This window comes from Oratosquilla oratoria, chromosome 43 (assembly GCF_046742065.1).
Source record: "Oratosquilla oratoria isolate Oo_2021 chromosome 43, ASM4674206v1, whole genome shotgun sequence".
Classification (NCBI taxonomy): domain Eukaryota; kingdom Metazoa; phylum Arthropoda; class Malacostraca; order Stomatopoda; family Squillidae; genus Oratosquilla; species Oratosquilla oratoria.
The window spans coordinates 9,944,852-9,963,808 of NC_134819.1; the positions used below are offsets into that span (position 1 = coordinate 9,944,852).

At 39.2% G+C, this 18,957-nt stretch overlaps 1 protein-coding gene across 4 annotated transcripts in view; it reads left to right on the top strand.

Moving 5' to 3' along the window:
* Nucleotides 1-2,285: 2,285 nt before the first annotated feature.
* The window catches only part of LOC143022127 (uncharacterized), a 116,761-nt gene continuing 100,089 nt past the window's right edge, over nucleotides 2,286-18,957 (top strand). The window contains exons 1-2 of one of the 4 annotated variants that reach the window (XM_076180145.1): nucleotides 2,288-2,589; nucleotides 8,976-9,008. In XM_076180145.1, the coding sequence (XP_076036260.1) occupies nucleotides 2,448-2,589; nucleotides 8,976-9,008 (175 nt within the window). In that variant the 5' untranslated portion in view covers nucleotides 2,288-2,447. Of the gene's footprint in view, nucleotides 2,590-8,975; nucleotides 9,009-18,957 lie in introns of all 4 variants that reach the window. The other 3 variants (XM_076180149.1, XM_076180148.1, XM_076180146.1) reach the window with 3 other exon arrangements.

Genomic DNA, 18,957 nt, shown 5'->3' on the forward strand with positions numbered 1-18,957 from the left:
TATTGATTTTGCACACACTACTTTCTCATCTAACTTGTTCCAACTGTCTATTACTCTGTGAGGAAAGCTGGTCTTTTTCAGATCTCTTCTATAGCTGTCTTTCTTGATTTTCTTTCCGTGTCCTCTTGTATTTCTATCATCCCATTTTATCAGATTCTCTCTATCAATAATTTCTATGCCTTTATGATTCTGTAAATAGCTATCAAAGTGTGTGTGTGTGTATTCACCTGGGATCTGCTGCAGTCTCTGTCGAGACAGCCAGACACCACCCTACGGCAGTGAGCTCAGAGCTCATTATTTGCCGATCTCTGGGTAGGTCTGAGGTGTGTGTGTGTGTGTAAAACGTGGACACTGGGTACATGAAAAAGCCAGTAGTACATAATCAGTAAAACAATACATAAATGCATAAAACAAAATTTTAAATGATACTTTTTATTATGTTGCTGTTGATGAACGACAAATTCTTATTAGACAAAAACCTTAATATAAAATTTAAAAACGCTAATAAAATACATGTGATACTATTGATAAAGATGTCAGATTTTTTTAATTTAGCGATTATTAAGCCTCTAAAGTCTACTTACATTTTTTATTTTCATTTTGGAATAACAGAGAATTATTAAACCAAAAGCATAAAGATGTATTGTTATGTGTTTACTTGTCAAAATACACACACACACAAAACTTTATAAACGATTCGTTCTTTTGGCTATAAAGTGCTGCGGAGTAAGTAGGAGTAAATCCGTTTGCGTCCACTCACGCCCGGACGATTTACTCCCATATTACTCTCGCTTAATTTCTGTTGCAGAAACTTAGCTGTTTGAGAAAATAGTTTAATTTTATATAACAAATACAAAGATAAGATTAAAAAATAATATAATTTGCTCTAACATTTACTCCGACTTGTGCCGCTATTATAATCTTAAAAGTTTCTCCGGTTGTACGTTCTCGTGTCTGCATATGTTATCACCTCTGCATAACATTATCGAAACGTGTATAATGGTACTAGACGGCAGTGTAGGTTTACCACTACCACAGCATATTCGTAGCCACCTCATTCTCTACAGTTGTGATGCTATGTGAAGATAAAATAAAGCAATGATTATTTGGTAGTGATATCTAATATAGCACATGATATGCTGCGTGGCCCTAAACAATCACCAGGACAATGAATAATAGGTGAATTACTGAACTGGCATCGGCATCGGCAAAATATTGCCGATGCCGAATCCCTTTCTTAAAAAAGGGCCGATTCTCGCCGATACCGATTCACAAAAAAAAAAGTGCCGATTCTTGCCGATGCCGATTCGGCACACCCCTATTTCAAACCCACGCACCACATTGATACATACATACATATACCAAGGCTGTATCACTGCGACAGCGTGATACAGCAACCTTCCCATACAGTCACAACCAGTGGACACCTGAACAAGTAAAAATGCATATAGGGCACCAGGAATCCGAAGACCAGATCTATCAGATATATGAACGAGTTCTCAAGCGATACTGTTTCCAGCCCAAACATTGAAACTTTCAAAAGGTGCCTGGTCAATTAGAAGAAGGACCCAGGACTATACGACTTTAGTTTTTCCTAATGGACAAGATAGGCATGTATCACCATGTGATAAATCACACCTCGGAATCAGACCAGCTTCTTGAATATCTGTGCCGAAATCTTGACAACCTATCTCAGTACTCACCGGGTAACTAATGACTGTTGCTAAGATAATTGCATTACCTTTAACCCGGGAAATGTAGCAGTGAGCTGAGTAATCTTCCATCCATGAGGATCAAAATGGGACGGACAACGAATCCGTTTTTAGATGGATGCAGTGAGAGTTTAGTCTAAGCCATCCCGCTTACAAAGGAGAAAACCTTGGGTATGCGTACGTAATAATATTTTATAAACCATAAATTAAAATCAATGAATTTATTAGTTTTAGTTTCCGGCCGGACTATAGTTAGGTGAAGTATATGGGTTGTAAAACTATAATTATGGGTAAGTAGACACGTAGACCTAAAGGAACTTTTGATATAATTTATAACGTATGAATATTTGTATATTAATTCTGTGGATAATTATATCGACAGAATTTGCCATTGCTTTATGATAATTTATATACGATGAAATTCTTTGACGTAGATGACAGTTGTAAACAGCTAGTTTCTTATTGGTTCATATAAAATACTGATGTACAATGAGAACTGTTCTTTCTGGAAGCTTTTGGCTGGTGACCAATAGTATTCCAAAGAATGAGCGTCACAAGATCCATGGGCCAATCACAGTGTTTGTTTCATTCAGCTTCGGCGTCCGATCGACGCCATATTGAGTATACAGTGAGGAGGAAAGACGCGGGAAGACGCGTTGTATCATACATAGGTATTGTTGGTGGACGTGAGGGGAAATATAACAGTGCAATTAAGATATAGCTACAATCATAACAATGAGTGAAATTATGGATCCAAGCAATTTAAATGTAGCAGAACTGAGAGCAGAGCTACAAGCTAGAAATTTAGACAGTAAAGGAAACAAGCCGGTGCTTGTTGAAAGATTGCGCGAGGCACTGGAAGCTGAAGCAGCAGAAGGTATGTCTTTGTGTACTACTAGTTTCCAGAAGATATTGCATTGCATTGCTAAAATTAGCTGTTGAACAACAACTGGTTGTAATTGAGTTTTGAGGGAACTATGGTTTTAGAGTGTATTTGCCACAAAGGGAATGGCCACCTGCCGCTGAAGAAGGCGGAATAAGATATTTATATAGTTGTAAACTGAATTGTTGATTATTTCTTTTAAGTTTCGGTATGAGTATCAGTATGGTTTCACAGTTGTGTGTGAAACATAATGGTAACTATTTTAAAAGTAGCCATCCTGGAAACTTTGGGGACCTAAACATTGGACGATTGTTATGGATGTAGGAAATCTGTGGTAATACATAGTTGCAGACAAGGGACAAGTATGTTTAGTAGATGTGTTGCTATGGCTATGCCAAAAAATCTAGCTTCAGAATTTAAAGAAGACTACTAAGCATTGGATTGTGAATATAAACAAACTAAGACTGCACGCCAAGGCGAGTTAGTTTGAATACTTAAAAATGCTATTTTGGAGTAGAGCTCTAAATCTGTTTACACATTTGATTTTGGTTAAGTTTAGACACAATGCTCTGTTAATTTTTGGGGGGCATAACTGAGGCAATACTAGAAGGGACCTACAAAACACGAGATTAGTTGGTATTGGTCATAATAAAGTAGTGGTTAATCCTAAATGTGGTATATTAATTTACATCCAAGAGTGCAGCTAAAGTCATGTACTTAAGTTGTAAGTATATATTCATATAATATTGATTTACATGGAAATATTTTCAGTCCTACCTGTTACACATGCAAAGTAACATGACTTAGTCTTAATGGTAAATTTTTTGAACAGAAGAATAAAGGAGACTGCAAGAGACCGTAAGGCATACACTAGGTGACTAGGCAGCTCCATATCCATTACCACCTGTCATCCCCATCCAAAAAGTTGTCTAACCGTTTTTTAAAACAACTGATAGTTTCAGCGCTCATGGAAGTGCATACCTATGCAATATAGTAATAAGAACAACTGATAGTTTCAGCGCTCATAGAAGTGCACACCCATGCAATATAGTAATAAATTGAATAAGTTTGTAAATTATAATGCATCAATGTAACATACGTTATTCTTGACAAATCAATAGTAAACAGTTGCTGAAAGCTATTTATAAATGAATGTAGCCACTTTGACTACTTTAGATGCCATGGTTGTTTTGGTAGAGGCAGAGATCGAAGAAATTAAAGTATGCTAAATTTGTATATTCTGATGTAACGTACCCACCCACCCACCCAAACCTGCCCATGTAACCTAGCCTAATCTGCTTTTAGTAATGTGGTGCCTGTAATTTTAGAGGTCATCAGGCTGTTGTCGTTTCTGACCTCCGAATTTATCAAAACAAAGATGGCGTCAAAAGGGGTCTACGCAACTTTTTATAGATTTTAGAAACTGTTTCTGTTTTTGATTTCTGTATTACATTGATATTAGAAAATACTGGGTATTATTTTAGTTTTGCACACATGATATAGCATTAAGAAATTAAATATTAATTTTGTAAATTATAATACATGAATGTAATGTGCGATTCCAATCACTATCAGACGATGGCTTTTACATTGTGGACCGGGTGGTCTCCAACTCCAGGTGATGTTAAACGCTTCACTCCGGGGCACATCGCACGTCTGGCAGCATTGGCTGCCCGACGTGCAATGTTGGGTCATAATAATTGCATTTACTTAGTTTACTTAGTAGAATTCAGAGCGTCTTCCTCATAGCTGTAGTGGTCCACCGCTACTTCCAGTCCGAGAATCTTCTTTTTGTAGGTTGATCTGGTCTGGAATGGAATTTGAGGCTGCCCTGCAATGAGCTGTATATCCCGGTACGGGAGGCTCGTCTGCCAGTGGCTATAGATATTTATCTAGGTGTTGTTTAAAGTTTGTGACTGGGCAGTTTTTTTTATCTCTCTTGTATGTTTTGGTAGGCTATTGAAGATTCTGGGACCATTGTATGTGAAGCTGGAGGCCAATAGGGTCCTGATTCTGTCTGTGGCAGATGTAGGCAGTGTTTTCTTTTCACACATGCGACCATTTCTGCTATTGTGTATTCCTAGTAAAGACAATGTAGTAGGGTCAGGTACCTGTTTCTCCAGTATTTTCCACATATACATGGCCCAGTATCTCTTCTTTGTTGAGAGTATAGGCCTAGTTATAAAGCATTATAAAAAATAAAGTTGGTGCTCAATCATTCGTTCTTTCACCCGTGAATTTTGATAACCATAGAAAATATGATGAATAACCATAGAAAATATGAAGCCAGTTTAGAGAGAATGGAGGTTATGTAGGTACGACTACAATAAATATAATCGAGATGCCAATGTCGGCATCATCGCGTACCCATTTGCTCCTCATGACGCCTACGTAGACGTCACCGTATGGAAGTGGTTAATAAGCACTGTAACAAAGACAATAGGGCTTCCTTGGACTTTGAGAGAACACGGGGTTCTGCCTTAGTCTGTTAATTACCTGAGGTATAGTAATAATCAGGCCGTCAGCATCCGTGATGACGACCTGGATGGTCTTTAGAATTTGATGTACTGAATTTCCAAATGTTAGGTTACATTGGTTAGGTTAGAATAGACTAATTTATCATCCTTTCATTTCTTCGACCTCAGCACCTATGAAAACAAACATGGCGTATCATTTGACTGTTGCGACTTTGTTAAAAAATGTTTTAGCAGCTTTTTTGGTACCATATCTATTTCCGCCAAGAAAATAGCATATTACGTCGATCTATTATAATTTAATAATAAGTGCCTTGTGACACTGCCTCTGCCCAGGGCTGTGGACAAGGTGCAGGGATGACCCATCATCCAGGAGAGGCTAAGATGGGAGGGAGGGTGGAGGGGAGTGGAGTGTATTTAGGGATGGAATGGGTGGGAATGATTTTATGCCTTTTTCTTTTTGGCTACCTCCCTTGTAAGGGGGAAAAAGCCTTGGTGTATGTATATATAATAATTTACAAAATTGATAATTAATTTTCTATTTCTATATCATGTAGGTGTGCTCAACTTTTTTTTTCTTGTTTTCTCCCCATTCCTAACCTTTTCCATATGGTCACCTACGTAGGCATCATGAGGCATGAGTGTATACAAGGATGGCCATATTGGTGTTTTGATTATATTTTGTAGATGTAGTTGGGTGACCCCAGAATTGTGTGAACTGGCTTAATTGTGTTTTCTGTGTTTATTATGGACTGGGTGATAATTCTTCAGGTGGGCTATCCTGGGGTGACTAATCCTAACCTAACCTAAGAGCCTAACTTAACAAAACCAAACCTAACATGACCAAGTTTAACCTAACTCAACTGAGATGGTGATTCTTCAGGTATTGTTGGTTGGGGGTGACTGTTCTTCAAGTATTGTTGGTTGGGGTGACTGTTCTTCAGGGTGGCTGTCCTGGGGTGATGATTCTTCAGGTATTGTTGGTTGGTGTGACTGTTCTTCAGGTGGGCTGTCCTGGGGTGGTGATTCTTCAGGGGGATGTTCTGGGATGATAATTCTTCTGGTGACCCTTTATTATTACTCAGTGAAAGAATGATTAAATCAGTAGTGACTTTTATAACACCAAGTATTGTGATGCATCATCGAATCCTTTTACATTAGGCATCCAATGCTGCATGCTAGAATTTCTCATATTAGATTAATTTTATTCAAGGAAATTTGACCCTACCTAAGCTAGCCTACAGTGCTCGACAAAAGTTCGCGGCGCCTCAGCGAATCTAAACAAAAATGCACAAAAATGTAATTAATCATTTATTGGATTTTTACTCGCCTAATACTTGGTTGGGAGTCCTTTGCGCTTTAACACTGCCTCAAGACGACGTGGAAGTGAAGCAGCTAGGTTGTGGAGGGTTGTTGGCTCCAAATTATCCCAGATTTCCTGAATGGCTGCCTCGAGCTTGGGTATAGAGCTGACGTCTTTGCCTTGTAACCTCTTCTTTATAATGTGCCACAAATTTTCAATTGGGTTAAAATCAGGGCTATTACCTGGCCAGTCCTTTATAAAGTTCACTTCACAGTCGTTGAGCCAAGTAGTGATGGATTTAGCAGTGTGGCAGGGGGCACCGTCCTGCTGAAAAACTGTGGCACCTGTTTTTTCAAATGATTCAGGTAAATTTTCACACAGAAGCTCCAAGTACACGTTTTGGTTCACTTTTAAGTTCTTGGGTAACACTACTAATGACCCCAAGCCCTTGCCGCTGAAACAGCCCCACACCATTAAAGTATCAGGGAATTTGACAGTACCCTTGACGTACCGAGGGTCAAGCGGGTCACTTCCATGTCGCCGGTACACCTTTGCACCACGGTTACAGGTGACACTGAAGGTGGCCTCGTCAGACCACAAAACGTCAAGCCAGTCGTCCTCAGTCCAGTGAGAGTATTTCTTGGCAAATTCAATCCTTCTGGCTTTCTGCTTCTTGGTGACAAGTGGCTTAGCAACAGGCTGGTGACTCACGTACCCAAGCTCATGCACCCTTCGTGACACTGTCCTCACAGACACCTCACCAAACACCCCAGGGTTCTGTTTACACTCTAGAGGTATCTCCTCGTAAGACAGCAAGGGTAGTGAAGGAACAGAACCCTGGGGTGTTTGGTGAGGTGTCTGTGAGGACAGTGTCACGAAGGGTGCATGAGCTTGGGTACGTGAGTCACCAGCCTGTTGCTAAGCCACTTGTCACCAAGAAGCAGAAAGCCAGAAGGATTGAATTTGCCAAGAAATACTCTCACTGGACTGAGGACGACTGGCTTGACGTTTTGTGGTCTGACGAGGCCACCTTCAGTGTCACCTGTAACCGTGGTGCAAAGGTGTACCGGCGACATGGAAGTGACCCGCTTGACCCTCGGTACGTCAAGGGTACTGTCAAATTCCCTGATACTTTAATGGTGTGGGGCTGTTTCAGCGGCAAGGGCTTGGGGTCATTAGTAGTGTTACCCAAGAACTTAAAAGTGAACCAAAACGTGTACTTGGAGCTTCTGTGTGAAAATTTACCTGAATCATTTGAAAAAACAGGTGCCACAGTTTTTCAGCAGGACGGTGCCCCCTGCCACACTGCTAAATCCATCACTACTTGGCTCAACGACTGTGAAGTGAACTTTATAAAGGACTGGCCAGGTAATAGCCCTGATTTTAACCCAATTGAAAATTTGTGGCACATTATAAAGAAGAGGTTACAAGGCAAAGACGTCAGCTCTATACCCAAGCTCGAGGCAGCCATTCAGGAAATCTGGGATAATTTGGAGCCAACAACCCTCCACAACCTAGCTGCTTCACTTCCACGTCGTCTTGAGGCTGTGTTAAAGCGCAAAGGACTCCCAACCAAGTATTAGGCGAGTAAAAATCCAATAAATAAATGATTAATTACATTTTTGTGCATTTTTGTTTAGATTCGCTGAGGCGCCGCGAACTTTTGTCGAGCACTGTACATATTATATTCAGGGTTATTTCCTAAACAGACTCTTAGATGGCCCAATGCATGCTGCCATTAGAAATGGCATTTCCCAGGCAGGTAGCTGGAAGGTTGTAGGAATGATTTTTTTCAATATCCCTTAATATTAATTTGCGGGAAGTACTTTATTGCTGCCACGAAAGTAGCAGAGAGTTTTGAGCTGGATGTATAGGCCAAATAAATGCCTCATCCAGGATATCTACTGTGAGTCAAAAGTTGTTGGAATTGTAATATGTTAAAAATAATGTACAAATTGCTGTGATAGGGAGAAAGGAATTTTCACAAATACCCCAATACCTTGTATAACCTGACTTAACCTAACCATTCCATACATAGTAATTACCTTTAGTAATTACTTTTATTATTGGCCATTAGGTACCCCAAAGGGTAATGACCACATACTAAGGTTGGATGCTGTAGTGGTGCTAGTGTGCAAGTTGCAGCCCCTAAGCATCAAGAAGTCGGCATGAAAAGATGTACTTGTAGAGGTGTTCTCTAGTAGACAATTCTTTTGCTATTTTACTTTTAAAAGATTCTACGGTTTTTACACTAATGGTTTCTTGGCTCAGCTTGTACCGTGGTTCTGTAATTCTTGCAGGTAGGAAGGTTTTTCTGTATATAGTTTGGTGTTGTAATTGTAGCTTTAAGTTGTGACTGCTGTACGAAGTGTTGGCTTGAACATCGCTCTTCCACAGCTGTTGCATTCCCTCCTGTAGTCTACCTGATCAATGTTCTTCATAATTTTAAAAGATTATATAAGGTCTGCTCTATGCCTTCTAAACTGGAGTGTTGGGAGTTGATTACTAGCAAGTTGCTCTGAATAGGATAAGTGAGACAGTCCTGTAACCAATCTTGTTGTCTGTCTCTGTACTCTTTCAAGTGCATCCTTATCTCTTTTCAGCTTCGGGGACCGAATTACCAAGGCATACTGCAGGTGAGGGCAAACTAGGTTTTTGTACAGGTGAAGGAAGGCAGTTTTGTCCATGGCCGTAAAAGTGTGTTTGATTGCTCCAAGTACTCTTTTGGCCTTGCTGACCTGTGCTTGAATATGGCTTGAGAATTGCAGCCGCTGATCCACCATGACCCCCAGATCCCTTTCATCCTCCCTTACAAGGGAGGTAGTCAAAAACAAAGGCATAACAACTCCCACCCATTCCATCCCCACATACTCCACACCTATCCCACCCCTTCCCTCCTTCTTTTCTTGGCTCTGGATGATGTGACATCCCTGCATCTTGCCCACTGCCCTGGGTCAGAAGCAGTGTTGCAAGACACAGCACATCCACAGCAAGGCCGCTTCATTAAATTGGTGACCCCCCCCCCTTATGCAGAAATGGAGAAGACGGGGAGAAATCCCTTCAGGCTGTCAATTTATTTTTCACTACTCCCTCACCCTCCATCCTCCACCCACTCCCCTGCATGGACCACAGCATCATCCATACACAACCATTCTCAGTTCACCCCTATCTTCTGTCCTCTTCTGTCCTTCCTCAACAGAAGTTCCCCTCTCTGTGCCCCTTTTACCCCATCCATCCATCTCGTCTTCAATTGCCCCCTTGTGTTCACTCCTTCCACCTCTGCCTTCCACACCTCTTACTGATCTTTCTTCACTCATTCCTTCCATGTGTCCAAACCATCCCAATACAGCATCCTTGTGTACTCACTTGTGCTTCATGATGCCTATATAGGCATCATCATCATACTAAAGTGCTTGATGGAGTTACAGGGTGTTTGGCCAGTTTTATACCAACCATTTTGCAGCATTGTTTTGGTCTTTTTTATTGTGCCTTTTTTACGCAATTGGTCATTTTTCTACTTTTTTTTTTCTCCATTTGAGATCCAAATATGATAAAAAATAAATACGTTGTGTTCAGGTGAGAGAAGAAAAATTTGTCTAATGAGGCGATTTGGCGGTAGATAAAGTGGTTTTTATCGGGCCTTGTTTTATGCAATTGCCTGGCAGATGATTATAGGTGACTTATGCACATGACATTCTACTTTATATGTCATGTGCGTGATATGAACGGGCATTCAAAAATGAAATTTTCTAATCTTTAATTCAGTTGGAATTTGGGGGACCTAAAGTAATTTAAAACTGGGATGGATAATTCTTAATTTTTAATTCATTTTTCTTTTATTCGAAATGAACATATTGTTATAGTAAAGTACGAGACCTAGTACCAACATGGCCAGGAAATGATCATAGAATGCTCAGAATGCCAACGGCGTCTAGCTCATATTCGACCAGTTTAGGGTCAGGTTTTCCTGGTCAGTACAAATTAACTTTTTATTGCAAAGAAAAGACATATGCTCTGGTTTGGATGGACATATCATGTACCAAGTTAATGCATTTTCAATGGTTCATAGCGAAATAAAAGTCCGGTTGCCCACATACTATACCAAAGAAAAATTTTGTAGGCCACATACTACACCGGCGGAATGTACTGAATAACGTGCCCAGCTCTGATAATGTGCATAAGTCACTGTTTTATAATTATCTACCAGACAATTGCATAAAACAAGGTCCGGTAAAATCAATTTTATCTCGCCAAATCACCTCATTAGGCAAATTCTTCTTGTCACCTACAACAAAGTTTCTTTAAAAACCTGCATACCGTATTTTCCGGCTTAAAATGTGCATCGGGTTATAATGTGCACCCATGCACTTCGTTATCTCAGTACACAGATAGCGCGCACCGACGTATAACGCGCATGCCAGGAAAAGTCACTGGTGGCTAAAGCTCGTGAACTGCATGTATGTGACTTCTGCTTGTGTTGATCTATTGTTTTGTGGGAAATTTGAGCCATGAAAAGTTTATTGAATACAAAATGTACATGAAAAATTTCGGATTTTTACAGAAACATTGCAATTTACTATCCTGAGGGAATAATTCATCTTACAAGTTTTTATCACCGTGTATAAGTTTTTATCGCCATGCAGCAACAAACTATGTTTCGGTTCATAAGTGTCTTTACTGAAGTGACGTTTAGTTTAACAAACTCTCGCAAGAGGGTGTTTAGTGTAGGCTAGATTGGCAATAGAACTGTCAATCTCGGCCCTGATCTAGCATATTCCGGGTGAGCTAAAATGGCCAACGTTCATGATGTTGGTACCAGTGCTGTTTTACGGATCCCAAATATTTGCATAGACTACGATAATTAATGTTAGTAAAAATAAACCAATGAAATAACGGCGATTAATTACTTAGTATCGTGTGAACGAGGTTACATGGAGAAGTATTTTTCATTGGCTAGAGCCACCGCTGGGAAATCTGTTGATTTGTCACCAAATTAAGTGTCAGTTTAGGCATCAATCAGAACACAACTAAGAAAATGTCGGAACTACATGTACCGGTATATGACTCATGTGTTGCGTTGGTCCCTTATTACTTTGTAGCTTAAATAGTTTGTAGGAAATATGATCTAAAAAAAGTTTATTGAAAGTAAAATATACAGAAAAATTTTGGGATTTTTACAGAAAATATTCATTTTATATCTTGAGGAAATGATTCGTCTTTACCATTTTTTATTTAATACTGAAACAAACTACAGACCGTTTCGTTTTAGCTTTGAACCTGCAATGACAGTGGTGAAATAGGACAGTCTCTCATCGAGGTGACGTTTAGTTAACCACTTCACTACGGGACTTAAATCTCGTGGGCAGCAGCCAATGCCAGCCGTACGACGTGTCGTAATAATACTCGCATCATAAAATATAGTCACGGCTTATATCGATCGTTCTCTCTTTCACCCGTGACTTTTGAAAACCACAGAATGGGATTAAGAGCAGATTAGGGAGAATGTAAAAACACAGGGGCGACTACAATAAATATAATCAAGACGCCGATATGGCAGCGTCGTGAATCCACTTGCTCCTCATGACGCCTTTTGCTCAGTGTTGTCTCCTGACCTACTTTGGTGTCCAATGTAGTTGCATATAGACTATTCATCTCCCTTTTTGAAAACTGGAAAATTTTCCTGCCTCCAAGCAATAGGCACAAACCCAATCTACAGACTTGTTAAATATTTGTTAACTTGTTACAGATTTCAAATTTACACTCTTTAACCCCTTCCATACGGTGCCGCCTACATAGGCGGCATGAGGAGCAAGTGAATACGCGAGGCTGCCATATAGGCGTCTTGATTATGTTTATTGTAGTTGCTCCTGCGTAATGACATACTCTCTAAACTGTCACATTTTCTATGGTTATCAAAATTCACGGGTGAAAGAACGATCGATATAAGCGGTGACTATTTTTTATGATGCGAGTATTATGACGACTCGTCGTACATCTGGGAGCTAATGCTGCCCGCGAGATTCTAACCTCTCCTTAGTAAGCACTGAGAGAAAAATTTGTTAAAAGCCTCCCTGATTTTTTCCTTTGATTCTATCATGACATTTTAGTCGTTTTGAATTGGGCCTATCCTTTCCTTATTTTTTGTTCTGTAGAGATGATAGGAGCCCTTTGGGTTGGGTCTCGCTTGTCTGGCAACCTTAATTTCATAGTTAGGTTTTGCTGCGCTTGTGGCAGGATCGGAGGAGGGATTGAGGAAGTTGGTGGCAGAGTTTGGGAGAGTATGTGATAGAAGAAAGCTAAAGATAAATGTGGGTAAAAGTAAGGTGATGAGATGTACGAGGGGTGAAAGTGGCAGTAGACTGGAAGTGAGCATTAAGGGAGAGCGACTGGAGGAAGTGGATAGTTTTAGATACTTGGGTGCAAATGTGGCAGGAAAAGGTGGAGGTAGAATGTAGATTGAGAGAAGAGAGTAAATGCCTTGGTGGATTAAAGAGTGTAATGAGGAATAGACATTTGGGAATGGATGGAGACTGTATGAAGGAGTGATTGTGCCAACACACTGTATGGGGCAGAAACATGGCACATAAGAGAAGAAGAGAGAATGTGTTTGTGTTTGAGATGAGGTGTCTGAGAAGTATGATGGGGGTTACTAGGCTGGATAGAGTGAGAGATGAGGAGGTGAGGAGGAGAACAGGGCTGGAAAGCGAGCTGGGAGATAGGGTTGATGAAAGAATATTAGGATGGTTTGGACACATGGAAAGAATGAGTGAAGAAAGACTAGTAAAAGGTGTGGAGGGAGTGAACATGAGGGGACATCCTAGGATGAGGTGGATGGATGGGGTGAAGGGGGCTTTGGGGAAGAGGGGGATGTCTGTTGAGGAAGGACGGGAGAGGACAGAAGACAGGGATGAATGGAGAATGGTTGTATATGGATGATGTGATTGCATGAGGTGGATGGGGGGGTGAGGTAGTATGTGTGAGCAAAATTTGACGCAGCCCGAAGGGATTTCTCCCCATCTTCTCCTTTTATGCAATGGGGGGACGGAGAGAAGGGGGTCGCCGATTTAATGAAGCGGCCTTGCTGTGGATGTGCTGTGTCTTGTGACACTGCTTGTGACCTAGGGCAGTGGACAAGGTGCAGGGATGACCTGTCATCCAGGAGGTGCTAAGATAAGGGGAGGGTGGAGGGGTGTGGGATGTATTCAGGGATGGAATGGGTGGAAATGATTTTATGCCTTTTCCTTTTTGGCTACCTCCCATGTAAGGGGGAAAAAGCCTTGGTATATGTATGTAGGTTTTGCTGTGTGCAATCTTTTTAACCAGTTTTGCCATATTGTTGAAATTGTTTGATCTCCAGTAGTAAGATTTCAGTTTAAGTATGATTTGCATGATTTCTTAACTAGAAGTATGAGCAGAGCTAATAATGTTAATGGGAACTTCACTGATTGGTCTTGAAGGAAGTTATTCTGAAGCTTCATGGTATTCATGATACAAATTTCATGTGTCCACTTGATGTATGTGTGCTGCCCTTTGTCACAGTTATAATCTACTTGTAGTGATATTGTTTTTAGAATTTCTTAGAAAAATGTTGCCCTTCAGAAATAAACAAGACTTGTTTGTGAACTTTTCAACATGACATGGGTTGGGAATAGATTGATTAGGGTAATTTACGTCACAGAATGTCAGATTTGTTTGATATTAATGTTTTTGCTCAACAATTTTTTTCCCACAATCTCCAGTCAGTGTTGAGCATATCTGAAAACAAATGATTTATAGTAGGTCAGTAAGAAGTTGATGTGTGGAATTGTAAGACAGGGTTTCTGATCCTGTGATTGGGGTGGGTGAAATTTTAACTAAATTATGAATACTGGAATGCTTGCTGCATTGATTCTGACTCAGGAAAGTGGTTGAGATACAGGGATGACCCATCATCCAAGAGGAACTAAGGTAAATGGGAGGAAATGGTGGTGTATGGGTCAGGGTTGACAAAAAAGTGGGTGACCCAGTTTTCCTCACCTAGTGGAAAAAATTCTACGTTTTTGCTTATCAAAAATATATCTATTAACTCATTTAAATGGTTGATTTTTTTTTCATTATATGCACACAATATCAACAAAGTCATAGATATGTGATTTTATTCTACTTCATTTGTTTAGAGAAGGCTTTAAGCATTGCGAAGTATCTTTATAATCATCACAAAATTTGAGTATTTTTGCAAATGTTCCTGACTAAATAAAGACAAATGATATTTCTAATTTATAAATTTATTTCTAATAAGAGTAGTAGAGCTTGTGTTAGAATTTGAAATGGACAGTGAGGGGTTTGAAGTAAAGGCGAGACTTTGCCAGGGATGTCATGTTGCCATGGCTGTTCAATTTAAACATGGAAGGGGTGATGTGGCAGGTAAATGCCCAGGATTGGAGATAGTTAACCTCTTCAATGTAGGTAAAATTCTTATGGGTAGCATCAGCTACCTGTGCAATGAATTGATGATGCATTGCAATACTCGTGTTAGATCTAATATAGTTACAACTGTATTACTTATTCTTTCACTCTGAATATTAATAATCACAGAAAATATGATCAAGCCAGTTTACAGAATATGGGTGTCACTCAGCTATAACTACAAAATAATGAAAACACCAACACTGGCATCCTCATGTACCCACTTGTGCCTCATGATGCCTACGTAGGAGTCATTGTATGAAAGGGGTTAAAGAAAATGGAGAAGAATTGGAAATAAGCCAGAAGTTGTTTGCTGATGACACTGCTTGTAGCAGGATCAGAGGAGGGATTATGAAAGTTAATGACGAAGTTTGGGAAGGTGTGTGTGAAAGGGAGTTGAAGATAAATGTGGGTAAAAGCAAGATGTACAAGGAGAGAGGATGGCAGCAAATTGGAAGCGAGTATTATAGGAGAGACTGGAGGAAGTGGATAGCTTTAGATACTTTGAGGTGAATGTGACATTATAATTTTAGGATATAATGTCGCTAGAGGACGAAATGTCACATTAGGATATAATGTCATAGGACAAAATGTCACAATGGGATGTAATAACAGTGGAGGACAAAAGATCACGATGGGAAGTAATGATAGTGGAGAACAAAATATCATGATAGGATGTGATGATAATGGAGGAGGAAATATCACATTAGGATATAATGTCAGTGAAGGCCAAAATGTAATTTTAGGAAGGGATACCGGACAGAATGTCAATGAAGGCCAAAATATCATGATAGGATGTAATGTCACTAGAGGACGAAATGACACATTAGGATGTAATGTCGTTAATGATAGTGGAGAACAAAATATCACGATAGGATGTGATGATAATGGAGGAGAAAATATCACATTAGGATATAATGTCAGTGAAGGCCAAAATGTAATTTTAGGAAGGGATACCAGACAGAATGTCAATGAAGGCCAAAATATCATAATAGGATGTAATGTCACTAGAGGACGAAATGACACATTAGGATGTAATGTCGTAGGATAAAATGTCACAATGGGATGTAATGACAGTGGAGGACAAAAGATCACGATGGGAAATAATGATAGTGGAGAACAAAATATCACGATAGGATGTAATGATAATGGAGGAGAAAATATCACGGTAGGATATAATGTCAGTGAAGGACAAAATATAATTTTAGGAAGAGATACCGGACAGAAGGTCAATGAAGGCCAAAATATCAAGATAGGATGTAATGACAGTGGAAGACAAAAGATCACGATGGGATGTAATTATAGTGGAGGAAAAAATATCACGGTAGGATATAATGTCACTGGAGGACAAAATATAATTTTAGAAAGGGATGCCGGACATAATGTCACTGAACGACGGGAGGCCGGCGTGAATCACGGTGACGTTGGGGGACAAAATGTACAAAATAGATTGGATGACCATAATCGACCAGATGTCCGTGATGGGGGGAAATGTTAATTTTGATAGGAGAAATGTTAATGAGGCATTGAATGTCAATGAAGGACCAAATAATAATATAGAGCAAGGCATAAATAAAAAACAATGATAATATAAGACATGATATTAAAACTCAATGTGTCAAAAAGAAATAATCACGAGTTTCTTAAAACTATGTACTTTAATGCTCGTAGTATTAGGAACAAATTTCAAGAAATACAGGCGTATGTCAAAAGCGAAAATCTCGATATGATAGGAATAACTGAGACATGGTTAAATGGTACAGAGTTCGAAGCCGAATTTAATATTGCGGGATTTAAGCACTTTCATCAGGATAGAAACCACAAGAAAGGTGGGGGTGTTCTATTGTACGTTAAAAACAATGTTCATGCTTGTGTTTTAGAGAAAGTGAAACAGGATGCATATGACAGTTTGTGGGTTGAGTTAACCCAAACAAATGGACAAAAAATGAATATAGGTGTAATATATAGGCCAAAGACATTATCATTAGCAGACGACAAACTGTTATTTCAAGAACTGTCTAGTTTCTGCAACCGGGATTTATTGATAATGGTTGATTTCAATTTTACTGACATTGATTGGATGACCCTTGAACATGGCCATTTAGGTAGTCGCTTGATTGATTTTCTTGGTGACAATTACTTAATTCAGCATGTAAAAGAGCCCACAAGATATGGAAACTTACTCGATTTATTGATCACTAGCCGCGAAAGCATGGTAACTGATGTAGAAGTCGGTGAATCTGTTGCAAATAGCGATCACAACTTAGTTAGATTCAAACTCCTAAACAATTTTAGAATAGATACTTGTGTTTCTAAAATACCTGATTTCAGTAAAGCTCAGTTCATAGGACTACGTCAGGAGCTTCAGCTTACAGATTGGGAGGCAAAATTAAACGAAAGGCCTGTAGATCAGATGTGGGAAATATTTCAAAATACGCTCACTAAGATGATTCAAACTTGCATTCCTTTTAAGGACAGACGTCCCCCAAATCAGGCTCGCCCAAAGTGGCTCGACAAAGAAACTGAAAAAAGTATTGCTAAAAAGAGACAGGCTTATAAGAAATACAAGTGCTTGGGTGCATCTAATGACTATGAAAGTTATGTATCAATACAGAGAGATTTAAAAAAGACAATAAGAAAAAGAAAACGACAATACGAAATGAACATCGCTGATAAATCCAAAGAAAATCCCAAAGAATTCTATAGTTACATTAGAGATAAAAAGGTTGTTAGGAATCACATTGGTCCACTATTATCTGCTGACGGTCAACTTGAATATTCAAATGAAGGAATGTGTAATATCTTAAACAATTATTTTAGCTCGGTATTCGTAAACGAAACACCTCAAAGTGAATTCCAAACTGAAACCTGTGAAAAGTCTGGGGTAAACTTACTCACTACGGTAAATATATAAAAAGAAAAAATTAAAAGGTGTATAGACAAACTCAAAAGTTAATAAAACACCAGGGCCTGATGGTTGGCACCCAAGAATCTTAAAGGAAATGAAAAATGAGATTGTTGTTCCATTAGAAATTATTTTCAAGAAATCCATCATATCCGGAGATGTCCCAAGAGAATGGAAGCTAGCTAACGTTACTCCCATATTCAAAAAAGGTGACAAAAAGAAACCAAATAACTATAGGCCTATAAGTTTGACTTCAATCGTAGGAAAAATAATGGAAACTATCATCAGAGATGCTATCGAATATCATTTAGAAAGTAACCGTTTGATAAATGATAGCCAGCATGGTTTCAGACGGAAACATTCTTGCGTGACTAACTTACTCGAATTCTACAACACAGTTATCTCGAATTATGACAAAAACAATATAGATTTTTAATATATCTAGACTTTGCAAAAGCTTTTGATACCGTCCCACACGAAAGACTACTTACTAAATTAGCTTTGCATGGAATAAGTGGTAGCCTATTAGGTTGGACTAGTAATTGGTTGAAAGGTCGAAAACAGAGAGTTGTTTTAAATGGAAAAACTTCTGGATGGAAAATTGTTGCAAGTGGAGTTCCTCAGGGTTCCGTTCTTGGGCCACTTCTATTCATAGTATATATAAATGATATAGACCATGGACTAAAATCTACTGTTTCCAAATTTGCTGATGATACAAAACTGTGCGGAGTGGCAAATAATCACTCAAACCAATTAGATATTCAAGAAGATTTAGATATATTACAGCAATGGTCTGAAAAGTGGCTAATGAAATTTAACACAAGTAAATGCAAGGTAATGCACATAGGTAAAAATAACAGTAAGTACGATTACAAGTTATTTGGAAATTCGTTAACAAAAGTGGATAGTGAAAAAGATCTCGGCGTAATTATCAGTAACAACCTCAAATCATCCAAGCAGTGTATTTCAGCCTCTGAGAAAGCAAATAAGATTCTGGGATTGATTGCGCGATCTTTTGATTTCACAAGTCCATCACTCATTAACAAGCTATATAAATCGTTAGTTCGTCCACATTTGGAATATGCTGTTTCCGTATGGTCACCGAATCTCATTAAAGACATTGACAAGACTGGAAAAAGTACAACGGTGAGCCACAAAACTGATTCCAAATATCAAGAATAAATCATACGAAAATCGACTTAAGCACATGAATCTGTTTTCCCTAAAAAAGCGTA